The sequence below is a fragment of the Homalodisca vitripennis genome, chromosome 2, assembly GCF_021130785.1.
Source record: "Homalodisca vitripennis isolate AUS2020 chromosome 2, UT_GWSS_2.1, whole genome shotgun sequence".
Classification (NCBI taxonomy): domain Eukaryota; kingdom Metazoa; phylum Arthropoda; class Insecta; order Hemiptera; family Cicadellidae; genus Homalodisca; species Homalodisca vitripennis.
This window is the reverse complement of record NC_060208.1, coordinates 79,313,493-79,338,136: the sequence shown is the minus strand read 5'-3', so window position 1 is coordinate 79,338,136 and position 24,644 is coordinate 79,313,493. Positions and strand designations below refer to the sequence as shown.

At 31.6% G+C, this 24,644-nt stretch overlaps 1 protein-coding gene across 1 annotated transcript in view; it reads left to right on the top strand.

Moving 5' to 3' along the window:
- LOC124354226 (roundabout homolog 2-like) overlaps window positions 1-24,644 on the top strand; it is a 607,997-nt gene that overhangs the window by 241,216 nt on the left and 342,137 nt on the right. The window contains exon 3 of the mRNA XM_046804531.1: window positions 24,192-24,488. Coding sequence (XP_046660487.1) covers window positions 24,192-24,488 — 297 coding nt within the window. The remainder of the gene's footprint in view (window positions 1-24,191; window positions 24,489-24,644) is intronic.

The following is a 24,644-nucleotide window of genomic DNA, read 5'->3' as shown; positions in this document are numbered from 1 at the left end:
AACATAAAATTACATTACCAAACCATCCGAGCTTCTAATCACCAAACCAAAAAATAAAGAAAAAATAATCCACAATTTGAATATGCGGCGACGTGTCAAATCATATCATCTAAATAAAATTAGCACTAGTTTTATTTTTTATGTTTAAGAAGCTATTACCTAGTTAATTCTGCTCAAGCTGTGATTTATTCTTCCTCCATACACTTTTTCCTTCCAATCACGTACAACCTCTATATTTTTAAAAACCCCTAGATGATTTTTTCCAACAAAGTATATAGTGCAAAATTTGGTTGCACAAAATAACAATACAACAATTCATAGTAATAGTTTTCGTGCTACCTTACCTAACCAGATATAATTTAATCATGCGCTTCTAGAAAGTAGTTTTCAATTGTTTAACAACTGAAGAACCAATAGAGCGGATGAAAAGTCTTATAAAGAGATATCGTAGACTACAAATAATTTGTCTAGATCCGTTAAGCTGCAGGATTTCCAAGGTATTACAAAGACATATATCTGGAGTGGAGAGAGAAGTTAGCGAGGCGATAAGGGAGCTGGGCTCTTGGTTTCCGACAGTCATAAATATTGGCCAGGCTCTTGGGCTAAATCCACGGAATTCCTTTTCCACTTTCTTATATAATTTTGCGCCGTTCCTGAACAAAGTTGTGGGTTTTTATTTTGCACTCGTATTATTTCGCTCGGCCAGCTTTTCGGTTAGTTTTCTTGTGGACTAAATATGAATTCTAATTAGGTGAAGAGATGTTAAACACTAAACGGAAATAATTTTTCCATACTGAAGCGTATTAAATTCGGAATTTAATAATGGAATTAATTTTAATGTTTCCTCAACAATATATATTTCCGTTAAGTGGTTCAAATAAAATTAATTTGTTGTTAGTTGAAGTTTCTGTATGAAAAACATGTACTTTTAAACAACACTTCGTAACAATCTGAACAATTATTGATGTTAAAACATAATTCCTCTTAATAAGTTAATTATTAATACTACTAAATGTAAATAATACAATACTTTTCCAAATTGTTTATGTTTTGGACGAGGCCTTTCGAAACCAAAGGTTTCATCATCAGGCGACTCCAAAATTAAGTATTTGTATTTGTCAAAGTTAATTATTAATTAATTAGAAATTGATCCAACGAGCGAAACACCTAATGATGAAAATAGTTCTTAGTCTGAATTACAAATTTTAATATTCTTCTAAGGCCGAATGCCATAGAAATCCATGAGCGTAACAAATGAAGCGTAGCCACAGCATCTTGTAATTAAAGTGAGTAATAATGTATTTATAATATGTTGTTACATGTGACAGCTTCTCAGTTACGTCAAGTCGGTTTCCCTGCTGCGGTCAGTGAGTCAAAGGCGGGATAAATAAACTGCTGAAAGTCAACACTTGCGGCTAGCCGCAATGAATATATTTGGCAATGTTTATGCTAATAAGTAAGATTCACAAACCAAATTTAAATAAAAATCAACCTATTATATCGTTTTATGTCGGAAGCTGTTGTGGTCGAATCAATTGTCGCAATACATAGTTTGAGCATAGAGAAATATTTTTATACGACCATGTAACAAATCTTATATTACTACAAGGTCGCTTATTATTAGCAAGCATCCATGAAGAAAACTTAATGTGGATATATTAATCCGTTCATTAAAGACATGAATTTAAATTTGAAAAACCAAAGTTTTATATATACATTATAATTATTTTTAGGGAGATGTTTATGTTCACTAGGAAACTTTATTCCATAAAAGTGCGTTTGAATAATGAATCAGCCCAAAAACTAAAACACCTCATTGAAGTTATTTTGTATTGGACTTTAGCTGATTTTTAATAAAAACTTTACGCAACGAGTATTCTATATATTTTTATTTCTTTATTATATTTTCATACAAATTAATATCAGTATAATCACAGACTAAGGATTCGTTTCCTCTTTAAAACTGCTTAGACGCTCCCGTTGTATTATGCAAATAAATAATGTATATAAAAATAAACATTCTTATTTACCCAAAACTGATTTTATGCCCACACGTAAACGTTTCTCTGGGACCGAGTTGTTCTATCCAGGAAGTCCATAAATTACAATATAAAACTTTTATATGATTCGTCAGTTCAAAAGAATTCAGAAATGTAAAATAAAACATAGTCCTAGCTTGCGAAGTTTACCCTCTACCCGTTTCCGTATTTTAGAACAAAAATTATATCTTTGAATTGAGCAAATTAATAAAGTTAACACTTTGCACTAATGCTTATTTTTTAATGTTTCTAAAAATAATAGCATCTCAGGTTTAAACGGGAACCATACATGTTTTCGAATTCTAGTAACTTAATAGTTCATATTACAGGTGTAAAAAGGGAACTACCTACGTGTGTAATCAATCCGGGGATAATTTTGTAACACTAATTAGCAGAAAGAATCGCCAAAGGGCGTGATTGGATCCGTCACTCACTCCATCAGACAATGCCGCGAGCTCTGAGGCTGCTTACGTTCTCTCTTTCTCCGTCAAGACAAAATTAACGTAATGTGTTCGGATGTATGAACTTGAGGCTTTTATTATTTACACTTAATTATAGATACTATTCTTTTAGTTTCTCTCTAGGATATTACCAATATATTTAGTTTCTTCCCATGATATAATATAATTGTTTAAATTTGATGTGAATACTTAGTGTATAAATATATTTCTAAGGAACTCTCAAGTAGATCGCTCAATATTGATATTTTCTCAATATTTACCAAATGTAACTCTAATAATAGAAATCTTCTACAGTTTTTCCACATAAATCGGTACCAAAAAATTGCATAACTCATATGCACTCATTTTGTCTAGATAATAAGAAAATCTGCCTTTTTTGTAAAAGTAAATTTAGTGTTACATGGTAAAAATAATAAAAGTAATGTTTTTATTGAAAAGTTATTTAATAATCGAAAATTCGTTTCATAACGATCCTGCCGTGCTTGTTAGATTTCTATCGTGAAATTCTAGGAATATTTTACCGAAAATACGGGTGATTTGTTATTCGGTCTGAACACATCAATAACAGCTTGCACCATTATCTCGCTTCTGCGATGTGTCAAGAGCGGTTTGAAAATGGAATCAGCGACGTAAAGATGAAATAATTCTCAAATATTGCAATATCGGGCCATTTTATAATGGTCCTTCTTAGTTCAAGGTTTATTTTTAGTGTTAACCAGTTGATTTAAATAAGTTTATAACACTCTATGCAATACAGATTTTATATTTATTATATACTTCTTATTGGTGATGTGTTTGTAAACATTTAACAATCTTCAGGTATCGAGAATCTCCTCCGGCTTGTGTAAAAACTCCACCAACACAACTTTTTGGTCGAAATGTTTGTTAAAAAGATTCTAATTATTAAAATTAAGTTCTGATAAAAAAAAGGTTCTGATGAACTCTTTTCCTTAAAATGAATTACTTTCATTGAAAAAGATTTTATGATTCGATACTTTTACAATCTAAAGCTAATACCTATGCTTTGTGTTACGTCACAACAGTATTTAATTTTGTTGAATCTTCTGTCACGCATGTCACAATCCTTGGGAGTCATAGTTACAAGGTAGGTGCCTGTTTAAGAGTATTTTATCAATCACGGAGAATTCCTTCTTGAAATTAAGAATTTAAATACATTGAGTTAATATCGATAGATTAAAAAAAGTGTATGATCCTTTTTCAAATTTTACTCACAAATATCCCTCTTTTCCAGTGTATGTGTTAAAGCTAGTTATATACCTACATATAATGAAAACATTTATAGCATGTATGAAAAATCATTCACGAATATGATATTACTATTTTATTTAATCGAAAGTTATTAATATTTAGTGAAAATGTAAGTATTGACTTTGACAACAACGTTTATTTCAACTGAAAAAAACATTACAACCCGAAATATGGTCAAAATAATGCTTTATTAGTTATTAGTCTTTTTATTATTTTGTACTCTTTGTTGGTTGATGTACACAGAGTAAGTGACACAAGGTTTGAACGAAAATATATTATACGAGTAAATATTTATTACCAATGTAGAAAAAAGTACTTTAATGGGGGCACATATAGAAAGAGAATTAGTATTACTAATAGAAGTACTGAGTTTTGTTGAATAGAATATATGCTTTGCTTCACTCATTCATTCTACAGTTTTTGTATAGAGAATTAAATACCAACTTGTCGATATTAAGGTCTGATTTAAGGTTGTCACTGCATCAAACAGACATTAGGTTCCTACTTGTGTAGTTCTTGCTTCGATGTACTAATATACATTAAAGCAATTACCTTATTTTAATAAAATAAAAAAATGAAATAAAATATTTCAATCATAATGTTAAATACTCGTATTTTGTAAATTTAAAAACGCAACTGTGCTGTAGTAGTTTTGTGTCCGAACTGAAACTGATGATAACATAAGAAATACACAGAAGAATAACACACCTTTTGGCGGTGATACACACTACTAATTCAAAATTCATTGTTACTCATTGGCTGAGCGTTAGCGAAGCCCGTTTCTCGTGGGGTGGGAAAAAAATTGTATTTCTGTCAGTCTATCAATCCGGCCGATATCTCTAAAACTAACTGACCTATAGACTTATAACTTTGTTTGAAGCTTCATAATTGTGCAAGTAACACTGACATTGATGATGATGCATGTTACTCCATAGAATTTGGCTGAGTGAATATTTGTACGATAGCAACGAGGAAGTAGCAGATTAAAACATTTGTAGCCTACACAAGCTGAGTAAAATCATATGAGATCTAACATGTGACATATTACTACATGTTGCTTTTTCCTACAGTAGACAGAATAATAGTGTAAAATCAATTTTAAAATTCGGTAACAACATTTCATTTTAGCCCAATCTAGCGTTGTACTACCCTCCCGTCTTCACCGGAACCTTAATTTTTTAACACTGCTATGATACCAATTTAACGAAATTGTGAGTGTATCATGCGGGAAGATGTCTCGAGAAAGATCATATATAGGCTAACTTGCGCATAACAGTAAATTTCAACATGAACAAGAAGCAATTCAGTAATTGTGCAATGTGCATGTGTTTGGGACTTGGCTGACGTTATTAAAGCCACTCATTAGGCTAATAACATTTCACTTCTGTCTGACGGGGTGAGTAAACATTCTTTCTGTGTACAGTATAAACGTAATATGCCTGTCTTACTGTCCACAGGAAATCTCGAGAATGGCATTAGGTGTAAACTAGAAAATTTGTTATGCAAACTAAGCGAAGTCTGTTACGCTACACGTGGTGCGGCGAAGGCCTACTCATACCTTGAGTTGACGAACTGTCAACATTAATGTCTGATAGTTGTATTATGGGAAACAACAGCACGCCAAAATGACTAGTTGCCGAGACGAGAACAATTTTTATCAATTGAAAAACCTTTTTTTGTGAAATGTTTTTTGAGGATTCAGTTTTTTTCTGTTGGTGGTTTTTTAGCATGCCACTTAAAAACCCAACCAAAATATACAAAATAATACAAAATAATAGATCAGTATCAAACAACGATATAGATACTGTAAGTAATTACTCTCAATAAATTCGTAAAATATCACGTCCGATACCAACTAGCAACAGCGAGTGACTGATGGGTTACGGACGTGTTATTTTACGAACGTGTTATTTTACGGATGTGTTATTCACTGCACTTTATCTGTGCATTGGCATGATTGCTCCCGTCTCCTTGGATCATCAGGTGTAGGCTACAGTTTTGTTATTTAATAATTCTTCAGTTGTTCTCTATGACGCGGAGAATTCATTGCCACTAGATTTTAAAACTATTTGTGCACGTTTAATGCTGCATGTTTGTATAATCCCGTAATTCTTTGAACACCTGATGAAGATGATGGATTCAAACCAATCCTTAAAACTTTGTAACTTTTATACCGTATTCATGTTGGAATATATACAAAATTATAACATCCTTTCATTGTCAATCAAACACTTTAATCAAGTAAATTGTTTCATAAAATTATCTTGTGTAATTCAAAAGTAGCACTAAAAAAACAATTGAGTTTAATACGTTTACAGATCAATTTAGAAACAACTTAGGATATCTGGTCATATCTACAAACCATGTTTCTTTTCAATAGTTAGTTCGGTATTAAAATCCGTACTTACAGTAAATATTGTTTAATAAGTTATTATGAAGTGAGAAATGTTGAGAATTACGTACACAATTATGTATTTTGGACTATGCTCCTTGACACAATCAATCCGGATACAACAGAAAAATGAAGAACCCGACAGTATATAACGACCGATGGCAAAACAAACTTACTATATGTGTTACTATGTCACATAATGCAATTGTCATTCAATTGTATTAATATTTTACAAATTTGTTTATTATTTGATTTTATCGTGTCACCTTTGGTACCCATAAGACCAATGTAAAAATGTCCACTAATGCTTAGCAAAACCCCATGGATTGATATGCACCATAATCGAACTCGATGTTTTTTTTCATAGAAATAGAGTTTCATGTAAAATTTCAAGCGTATAGTTTAGTTTGTTACCAAGGTATCGTAGGGACAGATAGGTAATCAGAAAGGAATAAATAGTATCCAGTGAAGTCACGTGAGGGATAGGATTCGTTGAACCTTACACAATAAGACCATTATAAACATTATAACATTTATTTTGATCTTTTATTTCAACATATTGACTCCAAATCAATAAAATTCTTCCTTAGACTATGAAGAACCTATGTACCAGTAGCTTGAAAGCTACTATTATCTTTTATGCAGAGTTGCCGTATCGACCTACACGATTTAAAAAGACCCTTTAGAGTCCTTAGTTATAAATGTAAAATATTATTTATAGCATTAAAATCGTCGTAAATAACATCTGTACTTCCTAGCTTTTAACGTAGTAAGTGAAAAATACAAGACAGGTGTTTTCCAACCTAGTTTGGCCAATAAATAATAAAAATTTCCTTTAAACGTTCTCATATTAAACTATTTAATGTAGTAAGTCCGTTTTCTAGTACGGTTTAATATTTGTATACGTGCAGTCATGAAATAATCATTTAAAGATAATATTTCAGGACCCAAAAGATTTATCACAAACTAAGCTATTGGTTTCTCTTGAAAAGTATTTAGATATATTGGAAGGCGATAAGGGAGTTGGTCACTGGGCCAGGATAGCGTATAAATTATCCAGCCAGCTGCTACAGACGGAGTTTATTGGACTTTGCCCGCTTGGACAATCAATTTTTTTGCTGACAAATATATTGCCTTATAAACTTCTGATTCTGTGCCCCTCAGTTCCAAAATTCAACTCGTTCTATATAATTAAAGTAGTATAAGTAAATAATCTTGTTTTAATAAACGTTTAGGATATCATAATAACTAAATAATGTTATCTATTCTTCATCAATAATAAAACACACAGGATTATGGCACATGTATTTAAGTGCCTAGTTTACTGACACTTACAATTTTTCATTCACCTTGAAGAAGTAGCCGTTAAGGCAGCCTGATCGACCCACGCGAACCTTAATCAAAGACTGCACTTGAGTTTTTAATCTTGTTGCATATCTGAGCTCCTCCTTGTTCTTTATTTACAAGGGCCGTTTAATGAAGGGTTGAAGTGAAGCTCTGAAGTGCTTTCAAAACAGTCCTACGTAATGAACCCACTTACACAGAGGGGTTCACTTTAAGCGGCGTCAACGCGGAAGTATGAGATTTAGCTTTTTAGTCGATTCTTCTTCACGATTGTCTTAGCCATCCTTAACTTTGTTTCTAAACTGTGTTGCTGTAACTTAAATATTGTTTCTCTCGTAAGTCTTATGCAAAAGTAAGTTTCACTTTGCTCTGAAATTCTGATGTAATCATTCGCCACTTTCCAAAAGAACTTTATTATTAAGCTATATACTAGTGAACAAGGCTGTATCTATTAAGATCGAGAGGTTTCAGTGTGTAATAGGCAAATCAAGATGCCAATAATCAAAGCACTACTAACGTACCTCACAGTTTTACGTACGTACAGTAACGAAGCCATGGGAGATTTTGGTCTTGATTATTTTAACTCAACCATTTTTTTATCTGAACTTTATCTTTTTTAACCTCCTTCATCTGAACATCTTGATATTGAGATTGCTTTTACGTAATCGTTGTGACTATTAACATTACTATCACAACATAAGTTACTTTAGATTTTAGTAATATAATTTAACAGTCGTGTGTATCCATTTTGCCTACTATTACTTTAAACAGATTGCAAACACGTTGTGAATTAAAATATAGCCTACAAATATCCCTGCGAGAAATATCAAAATAATAATCTCATTTAGGCTCATAACATTGGTCACGACAAAGGCTCAATGAGTGTTTCAATTGAAAATCTTAAGAAAATCTTTACACAATTAAGAAAGAAGAAACAACATAATCAATCAACCAGAAATAATTCACAAAGGTTTTACAAGTGAACTGAGTTAAATTCTTACTTACTAATACAAACACTATAACAAATTTAACAAAGTTTGTTAAGCATTTATTGAAATTAAAATGTAATAATATAAAGACTAAACCTTTATATACTATCAAACATAAATACTACGCGCTAATATTATTCTATATATTCAGAAATTTGGTACGTATTTATTCATCTTTATAAAAAATTATTCTGTAGAAAATATAAATTGTTACAGTATTTAATAAATAACTTATATAAATTTTACCTGTAAAAAGAGAGAAAGTATACATATGCTAAATATTTACCATTAGATATATAAATAATAATAAATATGTAACAAATTAATTAATATTTACAAATATTCAATATTCACGTTAGTATTTAGTTCTTCATTTTCATTATATATAAACGGAGAATTTACTTTTCAGACAAAGTATATAGTAAGGTTATCTCAATATTTGAAAACGAATGAGTTAAATATTTTCTATAAATATAACATTTAGACACTAATAAAATAATGTATTCACTTTTTTATAAAACAAATTCTAACAGTTTTACATAACACAATAAAACAAGTTAGGTTATCACCATGTAGTGGTCGCAACACCATGTGACACGTAACATGTGTCTCTGAGTTTTCATGTAAAATTCTAAGTATGCAGCTCATTTAATTCTCGAGATGTCGTGCGGACAGATAAACAGATGGACCATCATACAGAAAAGCAATTTTTACATCTCTCCAAAAGTGAAAAGAGAAGCTGGTCAGCATAATGAGTGTTGCTTCAATGAGTCCCAGCCAAATTCCATTGTTTGTCTTTAACCACGATAGAGATTATTGTTTGTAAGTTAAAACTAAATCTTATTAACAATCTCAATTTTAAAGACTCAAGATGAAATATTTCTCATTATATCTTGCCACATAATACATTCATATTTCTCATTGACTTATGTTTCTTCTCACTGTTCTTATTAACATTCACGGTGAGGTAGGAAGGGTATTACAACGCAAGAGTGCGTTGAAATAAAATTTTGTCAGCGACATTTAATATTGGCTTTCCTCTGTATTATTGTTTTTTTTACTGTATGAATAAGCCTCATGTTAATATCTCATATGATACTACTCAGCTTGTTTACAAATCAATTAATTCTGCTATTTTCTCTTTGTTATCACGGTTACTCATACATTTAACGTAAAAGTATTAGCTAACAATCATCCAAATCCCGTGAAGTGACATTCATTATAAACAAACTCAGTGTTGCTTTTATACAAATTAAGCTTTATGCAAAATTTCACGTCTATAGAATATTTGTCTTCAAGACACTTTTGTGGACAGACAGACAACAATGATTTTTCAACTTCTCAACTTTGCAACTTTCCTAGTGCTCAGTAACTAGTAATAAGCTTTACTAACGCTCAGCCAATTAATTAGAAATTTCAAAATTATAATTAATAATACAAATTGATATTTTATATTAGAATCCTTGAATAACGTCAGGAGTATGGTAATTATATTTTATTTTTAAGTTATCATTCTAAAACATAGTATACAAATCATTATACAAATTTAATAATTTCAACAATAGTAATATAGTAGTACATAATAAATGAGACTTGGTGCATAACAAAAGCTGTCGAATAACCGGAACCTCTGTTTGTCAGCACAGATTAATTCACGAATCGCTGAAGGGTTGCACAATTAATGGAGAACTGCTTCAGTCAGCTTGCAGTCATCATTAGACTTCCATTCTCTTTGTTAGAAGGAAACATCAAACTTACTTGTTTTGCAGAAATCATCATTTTAAAACTTTACATCTTTGCACTGAAAAACTTCATAATACAATTTGATTTTGTATCATGGCAGTTGTATTGTTGCATTGAGGTTGCAGGTCAATAACCATTGTTAGCAAAACCTTTGTAAAGAACTCAATTCATTTATGTACAGGCTACTTTGAGATGTATGTATTTTTTGCTGATCAGGATTTTCTGAGAGTTGTTTATATAGGCTTCTTTGAGATAACGTTCTGGCATGTGTATTAGTTTTTTGGAGTTATTGTAATAAAATGCACTTTTAAGAGATTTTATTCAGCAGAAGAGCACCTTGACAATTGTCTCTGGCGTTCTTACATTAACACATCGTCTTATTAGACCTTATGTTAATGATATGTATGATATATTTATCATACATATTGCTTCCTTTTCAAACACAAATACTATCCTGTTTTGAATCACTGCTATTAATTTGTATCCAAGTTTCTGGAAAGTAGCATTTAATAATCATTTGACTAAATCTACACCATTAAAGAGCACCTCAGTGCAACCTTTCAATTGGTTGATTGACTTTAAGAACAATACCAATTGTGATATTAAAACAATTACCTTATTCTCCTAAACGCTGTAAATACTTATAATTGCTTCATTAAATATCAGAATTTCAATAATGTCCATTCAAATGTCATGTAAACTTTTGAAAACAATTATGTTTTTACAGTTCTGTATACAATTTTCTTAAGAATAATTGAGACTGGAAATTCATTTAATGGTTTCATAATTAATAACTCTCTTGTTATTGTGAACGTAAGAAATGTTTGCTAAACTTACCACTCTAACCTCACAATCCATGACTAAACATTGTCAAAACGCTCTTCCTACGATTGACGTTTTGACCTTAGCCCACGAGAAACCCCTTTACCAAGTTTTACGTCTTTAGGATGTTTATATCGAGTTATAGCACAGACGACGCAAAACGACACGATTCCAATAAGGCTCCATCGGGTCCAACTGATTATTTAGAGTGAATTCAGAAAGATATTTTTATCTCGGACTTAAAGAAAATAGATTCAAAATTAAACTTGTAGAGTTGCCTACACTCACCCAGAACCTATAAATAGTTTCAGCTCCATTGAGATTGAAGTCTGTTTCTACAAGCTACATATATTTCAACTTAGGTGTGATAGTATACTATTTTTATGCAAATCTGTAACTATAACAATAAAGAAAGACTTATTGTAACGAAATAATTTATTGTAGTTTTTACTTGAACCACAAATTAATGTATTTGCCCACTGAATAGTGCAATACCGAGTTACTCGTACCTGAAGAGTAACTTGGTTACGTGGCCTCTGTAGTGGTTAACCTCAGCGACCCGCTACAATCTGTCCCAGCAATCAATTAGTGACAGTTTCAGCTAGTTAGTTACCGAGTGAACATTAAACTGCCCTCTGTACTCTACTTTTTGTGTACTACAACAATTTTGTGTGTGGTCAACACAATTCATCTCAATGAATAACACTAAGCGTTTACTATTATATATATTTCTACCGTTGTATAGTTACTTTAATACTACCGTGAAAAATGTTAAATTAATTGCGAGGTAACAAAATGGTTTCGTAAAGAATTATTAATTGATTCCATACACGACAGCATTACAGATGAGTATAAAAAATGCTTTCAGTTTATAAATTAATTTATAGTTATTACCTACATCTTCGCATGAACATCTCCACAGAACTTAATCAGGCCCAATACCTAAAACATAATTTACAATCATGGGATTTTATTAACATTAAAAGACATTCCATCCTTCAGTAATACTTCCGAATTTGATTACTAAATTACTAATTACTACTATTGGTAAATGAATGCCCTGAAGTGGAGGAATAAAACCTTTGATAGTAGCAAATATGAATAATCTGCCCCACGCCCAATAATTAGGGAATAACAAAAACTGCAAAAACATTTGTTTTAATATAAAAACATTGGCAGGAACTTTAAATTAGTGAAAATGTCAGGTATGTAACCTGTTTTTAGTGCACAAGTCTAGGAAATTTTCACGATGATAGTTTAAGTAATGTCAATAGGTTCAGGAGATTTTGTACTTCAGTGAGTAGTACAACGCGTGATTGAAGTACAACGCTTTGACTCAATATATTAACACAAATTGCGCTCACTGTTTGTAAAAACAGCCAAAAAATCCTCTCAGTAAAAAAAACATAGGTAGAATAACAGAAGCTAATTTTAAATCTGGTGAATCTAATCCGTCACGAACGTTTTTATAGCTATCTGGTTATATTGAGTAATATTTAAACGTGATTCTTATAGACTATCTGACGCTGAGGAACAGTCTGAGTTCCTAATTTGAAACCTAGGTGCCTAATATATCGGAAGAGACTGTTTAGATAATGATTTTGTGTCGCTTACGAAGTTACGGTAAACATCCGTCAGATTTTATGTGGGATCCAGACTGTTATGTGATTTAAGACTTTGAAAAATGACAAAGATTAGTATTGAAAGCAATCGGGGTATTTGGGTGTTTTTGCTGTTTAGTTGTGAGATTTAGAAAATTGATATAACGTAGTAACTTAATATTTACTTGAACTTTGTATTGAGTTGAATCACGACGGAACGGAAATAATATTCATCACAGTTCTTGCCATTTTTCAACTGTGCGGATGTCGAAGGTAAAGTAAGGTAAAGAGAGTTAGCTGAAAAGGTGTTTTGTGGTAGTATTAAACATAACTTCAAGGGCATTATCCAGTCTTTCTACCAATGGGAAGATGAAATTTGAAAAATATACATTTACGTAATTATGGAGTACCTTTACCTAGCTGCACATAAATATTGGGAAAGCAACTCTATGCATAACTTCATTCTGATGGGCGTACTTATTTTTTGGATGAGTATTTGAAAAGCTACGCAATCTTCAAACAGTGTAATACACCCTATTGATGGATTTTTAAACAATATAATAATTATAAGTATATTAGAAAAAAAATAATATCAGTGGTAGCAATTTAATACTTTGCAAACGAAAATGAAAGTAAGCATGAGTATAGGTTCTTTCTAAACGAAATGGATCAAAATATGGGGAAAATTACCCTACTCATATTTAAGATCGGAACAAAAACAAATTGAGGAAAACTCGTTTTTACAAACTACGTAAAAAACAACTTTAACATTCAGCCATTTTGCACAACCACAGCTGACAAAAACCACGCTGGCTTTCAGCTTTGTAAACATTTAAAAAAGTGGGTGTCCCACAAAAGCGATTAATTCTATCTCTGTGCATTACAAGTGTTAACCTTTGTTACACTCCTCCACCACGTCACTTTACCATTTTAAATATGCGTAAAGTCTTTACTGATTTAAATGTTGTTTTTGAGATATTTACATGAGTCTTTTTGATAGATAAATATAATAACTATAAACGTTACTGCCAAGAGGAAAAGAAGCTGAGATGTAGATTGGGTAAAAACACATTATATATAACACGTGGTTTGCAATTCTGAATTTGGAAATAACCGTTTATGATGCATTTACTACATTTCACAAACAGTAAAAGGTAAAGGACTGACCACCTTATCGAATTTTTAATTCCAGCTCTACAAATTACAATATCAGTAATTAATATTGTTAAGGAGATCTACCAATAAAAATATGTAAGGTATGTCACTCAAATATTACCCTACATGTACACACGCTGTAAAAGTGTTCACCAATGGGTTTTTTAATTTGAGTGATATAAACTGAAAATACTTAAATAGTGTAATATATAAGCTTATCTAGTAAATAAATTTTTAGAATAATTCGAATTCTGGAAGAATAAAAACTATTAATACAACGTGTAATACCGTCAGTTGTGAGTCTCCAAGTACTGTACAGGCAGCGTACTGGGTACGATAGGAAAACATGGTAGGTAGGTTTCGAACATTCATACAAAGTGAACATGCAGTTGTCAACCACAGTAAAACTGCTTTATATGCATGAATGTTCTATAGTCAACCTGCGGTATTACACGGTATACGTATTACATGTAGCAGTTAGGTCTGGATTTCATTTGATAACTCGTAACCTTTGTTGAAAAAATAACATAATATTTTCATTATAACTTACCAAAGAAAGAAAGAAAGAAACACTTCTTTATGAGGCGAAATTAGGACCATATGGTCCTTTCTTACATTTAACCTCTTAAAAATATGTCTTAACAATGCAAATTAAGGCTAATTAACTATAACTTACACTTACAGTATTCCATTCACTCTTCCATTCACACAGTCACGATTCAAAGAGTAGCCCCGCCGCCCGCCCCAATCATCCGGTCCAGGTATTTTCGTCTCAGCTCCGCAACAAACCGTTTTCGGCTCTCAATTTGTTTGACAGGATCTGGTAAGGAGTTCCATAATCTACAGGCGGTAACGGTGAAGGATCGGTTATAGGTTTTGGTTCTGTGTATTGGAATTCTGAGACTTAGTGCACCAGACCGAGTTTCTCTTGCGCCACTCGCCGCCAAAAACTGAAAGTTTTCAGATAAATATTTTGGTGAATCCGTATTAATAATAGAGTACAACAATGACAAAATTCGAATCGATCTTGAATCAGCTAATTTTAGAATTTATGATTGAATAAAATATGGTGTAACATGATCCCTTCGACTTAAATCAAACAGAAAGCGAATGCAGTAATTTTGTGCTCTTTGCAGTTTAGTGCTAAGGGCTACAGTCGTCATTGATTACAGCGTTGCAGTAGTTAAAGTAAGGAAACACAAGTGACTTGATCAACAGAAGTTTAATGTGAAATGGTAGAAGTCCTTGCATTCGTTTCAGTGTGTGTACAGCAGCGAACACCATGTTACAGGTGTACACCACTGCATCAGTCCATCTCTATACTATAAACTTGACTATCCTTATAGTCCCCAGTCTGCTTCTAAGGGCTTTTACAGCATTGCAATAAACTAGTCCGTTAATTGTATTAGACAAGTTTGTAAAATATTGATTAGTTGCTCACATTTTTTAGCAGCCCTACGCAAAAATAGTTTTATTTCGTTAAATACTTGTATACGAATTATTGTAATATTAAAGCACAAACTCTGAATAATTTATAGATTCTCACGGAAATATATTAGTGCAGTCATTGAAGCGAAAAATACGGTCTTACCTCCGAATTTTTTTACTGTGAACCGATTTGCATGAAATTTTTGGAATTAGGTTCATCTTACCCTTAACTTCAAAAGTGAAAATGATCTGAACTCTGCCTATTATTTTTAAGGGGTGTAAACAACCCCCTTAATGGAAAAATCGACATTGAGCCATTTTATCGCTAGAAAACATGTTTAATACTAAGTGGTGAAATTTTAAAGTGTTTTCCAACACAATTACCTCATATTAAAATCATTTTCACCCCTTGAACATCTTAAAACCCTTGCAAACAACCCCTAAATTGAAAAAAATCACAAAAAAATAGTTTGGTATGATATAAAAAGATGTAAGTATAGAGTTAGTAATATTTTTATATTTTCTATAATAATTATCAAATTTTTAAACCCCCTTTTCAACCCTTGAAAACTAACCCTTGATTAAAAAAATTGTTAAAAAATTTTTTTTTATAAAATTAAAAGGATTTAAATATTATTCCACACTCTCGAAAATTATTATCATATTCTTAAGCTTTTCTACCCTTAAAACTACCCCTAAATTAAAACAGTAAATATATATGATTACATATTATTTAAAAATAATTTAATTTAGAGTAAAAAAATTGTCATTTATTGGATAAAATATTTACAAATTATACAAAATTCACTCAAATGTGTTATATATTACATTATAAGAAAGTTGGTATGTGTTCATGCCTACGTTTCCAAAATATATGAGCCATATTATGTATATATATACATTATAAATATATATATGAACCGATTTGCATGAAATTTTTGAATTAGGTTCATCTTACCCTTAACTTCAAAGTGAAAATGATCTGAACTCTGCCTATTATATGTATATATATATATATATATATATATATATATATATATATATATATTATATATATATATATATACACATTACAATAGTTTTGGGTCTCTATTATACTGCGTACTTTCACATTGCTCCAAATATTCACAGTCCGAAATTTTCAGTTACTAAGTAGAAAAAAATATGATAAGTTTTTTGACCATAACTCCTTTCAATTTTCATGCTATCACAATTTATAAAAAACATTGTAAAGGTAATTAAGAGAGCTACAACATCCTTTATTGCAATACATAGTAAAAATACCTTTTTCTCAAGCGGTGAAGGGTTTTAAAGGGCTTAAGAGAGGCTGTGATTGCGCTGCCACGCGCTCTTTAAACAATCATATTTCCGTCAATTTTTGTTTTACAGAAAAATAAAAAAAATCCAAATTGTTTGTCAGAAATATACCTACATTTTTTATACCTACACTTTTATTCGTATATGTCGTATTTTTGAGATATTATGAAAAAAGTTGGTTTTTATTTAAATTTGAAATTTTTTTTTTAATCGTGACTTTTTTGAAAAATATGTGTCCTGAAGCAGCCAAACTGATACAATCTATTAAACTCTTCATAATAAAGTTGATTCTAGGCGGAATACGATTAATTTTAATTTTGGTGGAAATGGCACTTATGAAACCCATTGATTTAAAAGAAAAAAACATTAGTTCTGCTCCTCTTATTTGCAATACAGCTCACTTATTTTACCGTGCAAAAGACTTTTAATAGTGCTCATTTTAAAAGCTTATTTCAAGCACTATAAAACTCTTTTTTATTAGAATGCCTAAAATGCATCTGCTCGCCGCTAGATGGCATTGACCACATCGAATTAAATTTCAGACAAAATAAAAAAACGGCTTTGATTTTTAATATCTAGCTTATATTGCACTTAGAATACTTTATAAAAAACAAAACAAAATTGTTCATTGTTTTACCTGCTACAATTATGTGTCCTTCATAAAATTTTCGATATAAACGTATATTTTTGGAGATATTTGCAAAAACCCTATGAAAAACGTGAAACAATTGCGAACTTTCAATTGCCAATAACTTGAGAAGTATTGGATTTTCGAAAAACGTTATAGATGATTTTTTGCTTAAAATTAGGCCTTCTATCGATATCCGAGGTTATTTGAAAAAATAAATTCACTCCCGAGAAGGGGTGGCAACCACCCCAGGGTGGTTGCGGAGTTCAAATCATTTTCACTTTTGAAGTTAAGGGTAAGATGAACCTAATTTCCAAAATTTTATGCAATTCGGTTCACAGTAAAAAAAATTCGGACCAACAATGCTTCAATGACTGCACTATATATGTTTTTGAAAATCTGAGTCAACCATTGTAGTCAAGGAGCTGAGAGCAAATTTGCACTGTTTTAAAACACAACCTGTTCTTTTCATCAGCCGCGCTAATTTTTGATTGGAGGGGGAAAAGAGAAACTATTGAAAGCTCTATGAACATGAAATAGTTTGTTTTCTTAGATCATACCTTTTCTAGCTCCATGCACCAAAAACCGCCCGACAGACATATAAATCATAACCAGGATGTCTAGATGGTAATGACACTGAAATTCACTAGGGTAAGGGTCTCTACTGTATATAATTAGCTAACACTCATTCAACAATGAATTACGTGACTAACGGCTGGTTTAAAATTTGTCAAGAAAGAAAATCATTATCGGAAAAACATTATCATTCTATAACTTTAATATATTTTATATTCGTACTTTTCAACTTTTATCAAAACTATTCCGTTTGACGGCCAAATCCTTTCTTGGGGAATTTCTTTATAAATTTAAAAAAGATCTTGCTGTGTGGAACCATGCTTCATTCAACTCCTGAACATATGTTACATTCAGTTAAATCATTCATTCATACAGATTTGGCAACTCTTCATTTTTTAGTTAGCAACATTTTAATTTACTACTTTTGATTTGCTGTCGAATTCTGCTGATATAACATATGAAACATAAAAATAGATTTGGGAACAATACAAAATAAATCCAAAATTTCTGTTACTTGTATAGAAATGAAACTTCATGAAAAAATACGATGTCCTCAGTTCTTTTTTAAGATATCAAGAGGAAAGACAGACTATAATTAAATTCTTCCAGCCCTTCGAAGGATAGGCTTCGCTAGCGCTCAACCAACAAGAAATTACTTGAGTCTAGCATAACTTATAAAATTTAATGACTAGCTAAAGGTAATATCTGAAGGTTTAACTGCTAATGAAATAACAAAGGAAAATGCATGTATCTAAACCGAGATTAAAATATAAAGATAATTCTAAAAATTGTATAAAAAAGCAAAATACTACTATATTAGTTAGGTACTAAAATATTGTTGAGATATTTATTATTGCTGAGAATAAAGATAAGCGATTATTTTTCTTAAAACATTTTAAAATTTGAATACTTTTAAATTACCTGTTTCAGGCTATTGAAATATTCGGGGACGAATTACTGAAAAGAAAATCTTAAATAAATTTATTTACTTTCAGAAATTTAAATAATTTATTTTTAAAACTGCTTGTATTGTATAGATTACAGTTTTACGTTTCCGATGCTATAAAAATGATCTCAGAACTTTAAAAAATAAAGAGATGCTTGAACGATTGAATGTTACAATATTGGAGCAACAAGAAAGGCCTGTTCTTTTTTCGTTTTTAATACTATTTGCTGGCATTTGGTTTTTCAATATTTGTAATATATACATTAATAGTTTGTACATCCTAATTGTGAAACACGGGTATGAACGATCATAGCAAGGTGTACTGCAATTTTGAATGATATGAATTTTAAAAGTGACTCGCACATATTAAATGCAGACTTTTCCAATTTGTCGTATACATATACAATTATTCAATACACGTAATAAGTGTGATTGCACAGAAACGTTTTTGAAATCAAAATACTTCTATATATTTCACTGCAGGATATTTCAGGTTGTGGAATGGAGGACGTACTAGCACAATAGTTGTACACTTTTTATCAATAATACTAATAGGAAGCCTTAAATTAGTTCAAAATTAATAACCTAATTATAAAATAAATTAAAGCCGTTGTGGGTTAAGCTAATTATGTACTGGAGGTCGAGCCTTAGGCGGATTAAGTGTTCTTGAACATTTAACGCTCTTAGTGCTTAGGGAAAATGCAGTAGCTTAAACCGAGTAAATTCAGTGATAAAAAAGTTTTAAAATAAAAGGGAGTCACGATTTAATTTTGGTAATTATTTCAAAAGTGAGATTAAGAAAGTCGGTTCTGTTATGCCTTCAACGTCATGTTGATTTTCCCCATGGGAAAGCTCAAACTAAATAGTAGAGCTACAATACAGGAGTTCCATTACAATTTTTTTTATATGGGTTTATAGATAGCATATAAAGTGATATAAAAATATCTAATTCCATTTTTATGACGTTATTATTAAAAAGATAATAGTTTTTAGCGCCTTTAAACATAACGAGAACGTTTTAAACTTATAGCTCAAAAATCCGAGCTGATACCAAACTTTTATAAAAGCGTTCTGTTCTACCATAAATTTTAGAATTTCATAATTCTATAAAAGGTTGTTATTTAATTACGTCTTTTATTTTGTAGTTAAAAATTCTGCTTACATATTGAAATGGACTTTTTAAAGTCATTAAGTCAGCCGCGTAATGTTATAAACAGCCTTTGAAAGTGTAGTTTTTAATACCAATTTAATTGAGCAGGTTTTTTACAATTGACCATGATCGACGTCTGCTCATCTGAAAGAGTAAACTGTCAGAATGCCGAGAAAATACCGCCCTTATTTACAAACCTAACATAATGACTGGCTTCATAATGATTTTTTGAACCGTGTGGTCAATAATATATTATTAGCATCAATATATATTTTAGAATAAGGTTTAAATATATCCTTCCATCGTCAAAAATAACCTTCAAACAAAGAAGGTCTAAAGTTCGGATTTCATACTCATCAACTGTACACCTCCTAACTATCTTGTACACAAAGTCTTACAGTTTGGTTTAACATTTTCCAAAAACAAGAACAGTTTTGTTTTTATAGATATAAAAATTCCACGTTTTGAGTGCGTGAGTGGATTACACGACCCCTTATAACTTTTGCTGCTCTCGTGGTCTTGCTCGACCTAGAAAATTTCATACAGCAGCTTCTACGAAGTAGTAATGAGTTCCTCATGCGGTAGAGGCTTGAGACACAAGCTCATTAAGAATCTAGCGCTGAGAGAAGATCCAATTCCACGTAAAATAAATCGTTCGTGAAAAAAATTAGCCACATGGTTTGTATTCTCCTGGAACCATTGTGAACGTGAACTTCTCTGGGTGGAAGAACAGAATAATCTCAACAGTAATCGCTTGAAAAAATACTTGCAATATCAGCATATACGGTTATCAATATATTCTACAGACTATAAACTACACAGATCTACAAACATTATTTTTGAACAATGAAATCTAATATTATTAGTACAAAGGCTTATACAAGTAATACAAACTTTAGTAATACAAATAGATATCACGTAATTAAAATATATTGGTTTCTAGTCAGTAACAATTTAAACGATACACGAATTGGTTTAAGCATCAATTTGTGTCACAATCGGCTCAAGTTTGTTTGCTCTGTAAACAAATTTGTTTCCACAATGAAGGGCTCAAGCTCCCTCAGAGGCCAATCTGTTTGTATTCACCAAGTTTTGATGGGTCGACCCTAGAGGGCAGTTTTTACATAGCCGTGAGTGTGTTCGATCAATCTCATATATTACTCTTGCAAATAGTGGATCACCAGGGACATATAATTGAATTGTGAGCCGCGTGTAGTACATTTCCGACAAAAATTTAACATTTTGTATGGAAATACAACGTACAATTCACTTATTGGCAGATGATGATTAATTAATACTTTTGCTTAAAGTAAGACGATACTTTATATAATATAGTAAAACTTTACTGTGTCGTCTATTTATATTTGATTTTTCAATAGCAATGATGCCTAGCCTAGGATAAAACTGGTATAATATAAAAAAAATCTACTATTAATATAAACGTAATGCTAGTGTAATGTAGGATATCTCAGTAGTTGGATGAGAGTAGAACTTTCAATATGATTTCATTTTGTAAATTGCTTAATATCCTTTTGTTACTGCTTCAATGGCAGATTTTCATTGCCAGTAATATAATATTATATAATATTGCATTGCTTTGCATATATAATAAACAGCTCACAAACAGACATAGTTAAACAAACAGAAATGAAAATTTTACAGCCCCTCGAGTAATAAACTTCTTTAACACTCAGCTAATAGCTCAATCGTAGTCTTAGGATGAGAAGAATAGGAAGTATCTTAATTTAACTATTTTTATCCACATTTTGAAAAGAATACAAAAGTGCAACAAATTTTACAAGGCATATACTTACATTTTTGTACTCATAACTCTATGTTTCAAAAACACGTGTAAATTTTTAAACTTAAAGTATAGGATAGCCAATTTTTATTAAGTGGGTATAAATGATATAGTTTATGCTAATGTCGTTCTCCTTCTTGACTGAGCGTTAGCGAATCCTATCACTCCAGTGGAGAAAAACATTTCTGTCTCTGTCTGACTGCAGGATATCTCGGAAACGAAGTGACCAACTGACCATGCAGAAGTTTAATGAGAAAATATCTGAATAAATAAATTTGTAAATTCATTGAGTACAATCATATGAGATTTTAATATATTACTACTAATACATGTAGCGTAACTACTTCACTACATCATACATCATATTTTGTTGACTTGGTATGTATTGTTTTATTATTTAAACTCGAATACGAAAGCTCTGAAAATGAACAAAATATAAATGTATCATGTGGTATGATATCTCTAGAGAAACCTCATTTGTCGACTTTAAAATTTGCATGATGCTTCATTTTTTAATAAGAATGTGATATATAAATGTCCCACCATACTATGTGTCTGAGCATCATTGAAGCCTATCAATCAGTTGTCTGACACGATTTATCTTTTGTCTGCTGAATATAAGCTTTTATTTCCTGCAAGTCTGTCCGAATGACCGACTGATGCCCGAAGGTCATCTCAAGAATGAAGTATAATTATGATGTTGCATGTAACCTGAGCAAATTCTACGCAACATATGGTGTGGTGTACTCCTACCTTGTATAAGCAGTAAACGGGTGGTCTAGAATAGCTATATATTCATTTGGAGAGATTTATTTAAAAATAATACCAGATAAATTCGAATTATTAAATGTTACAAAATATGCTCGCTCAACTTCTATGCTGAAATACTCTGTAGCTACCACTAATCCTCTTACAAAATAAAATATTGCCTAACTGTAAAGAAAGTACCACTTTAAGCTCGGTTGTTCTACCTTTTGAGCTGATTTATATGTATTCGTCAAACAATACCTTTTTGTTATTAAACCTTGTATCGGTACGTAAGTATCGAATAGTACAGTTTGAGTGCATTATTGAGGCTTCTGAAAGCGCATGCTCGAGTCAGTATGGATACTAATACCCTGATTATTGTTCCTCCATTTAAAGACCTACGCGGAGCTTGCTTTGTTCAAAGAACTGGGTTACTACTGATCCTATTTAGACACTAAGCTGATTACGGAGCATGTGGAATTGTTGATTGTATAAGCTCTTGTCAATATATTGTTTTCTATAATTCTAAGCAGATAACTATACGTAAATTTTTGTATTATTTACCTTATTATTCATTTATATGTAATACAATTATAATATGTAGCAATATGATCTTCATATATGCTAATACAATATTAATATTAACATGTATCGTGTAAGCAGAAAGAATAATAACTGATGGTACTAACACTAAGATGCTACGGGTTAAAAATATACTTTTCAGGTACTTGATGTATTTCAATAATTTCTTATAAATTACAAAAACTATATATTAGTACCTTGTTATCTTTAGCCTTAATTCAAATTCTGAGGTTGAAGGATTTGAAATGGTAACATGATTTTCACTCTTTTGACGTTTCCTATAAAAGAGTTACTATACAAGCATCAGTATACATTGATGGATAAAAACTTAAGATTAAACGAAAAAGTGATATGGATAATAATGATGTTCGCATTTCTACTGTTAAAACTCCCATTTTTGTCGTGTAATATGTTACAAAATTACTAGGCATGTAAAATCTAGGATTCCTATAAAATGGCCGAGTCAAGTGTAAACTTTATTATACTCCAGGGCCTTACCTATACGTGCCACTTTGCAACGTCTTACCTTTGCTCAGTCACTATAAACCTTCTGACTAGGAGGACTCAATAGCGTTGCCGTCACTTTCTATTGCCAGGTTATTGGTAAAAATACATAAACATTTAATGTTATATTCGTTTAAAGTTACGCAATCTAACCTAACATAACATGTGATTAACCAACTTTACATATTCTAACTTTACTCTTCCTAAGTTACGTTAGGTTTAAAAAGTTTTATTCGATTTCATGTAAGCAATAGCATTGATCATTTAAAAGTAACTTTTATAAAATGATTAATGTAGTTTTTAATCTTTAATTTGGACAGTATAACATGGCTTAGATGCAATTAAAGAAACTGCTTTCCAATGATTCAGTAATAAAATTGGTAAAAGCTCTAGACATTGTAATGATCATGAACTAAACGTGTTTTAAATTGTATCTTCATCTTGTAAATCATAGGTTTTTAGTGTAAAATATATTTAGGAACATAGACATTTATTTAGCGATACGTTTTATTGGCGTAAAAGATGTATTGTTTGATTTGTAGTTGAATTTATAAATGTTATTTAGTCATAGTAGTATGCTGTTGACATATTCATGATCTGGAGGAATGGCATCTCAGGTTCACTTATTGTTCTGTATTCGTCTCAATCCCCCCCTTCTCTCAAGGCTGATATCTGACCTAGCTCTGTCTTGTTCCAGGACAGTACCGGGCTCCCCGTATCACGGAACACCCCAGTGACGTCACGGTAGGTAGGAACGAGCCCGTCACCCTCAACTGCCAGGCGGATGGACGGCCGGAGCCCCGGATCACGTGGTACAAAGACGGCCGGCCGGTGGACGAGGCCCGCACACACCGTGTGGTCCTGCCGGTCGGGTCCTTGTTCTTTCTGAAGGTCCTGCACGGCAAGAAGGACTCGGACAGTGGCGTCTACTGGTGCGTTGCCACCAACATCGCCGGATCCGTTGCCAGCAGGAATGCCACGCTTCAAGTTGCAGGTTAGTTAATTTAATCCTAAGCTAGTGCGTGATCGAAGTCATTTACATAATTTGAATTTGATAACAAAAAAGTAATAAGTTTATGAAATAAGTTGTATTGTTAAAAGAAAAGCAGCTTACATATAATAATTAAGTTCGTAAATATAAATTTATATA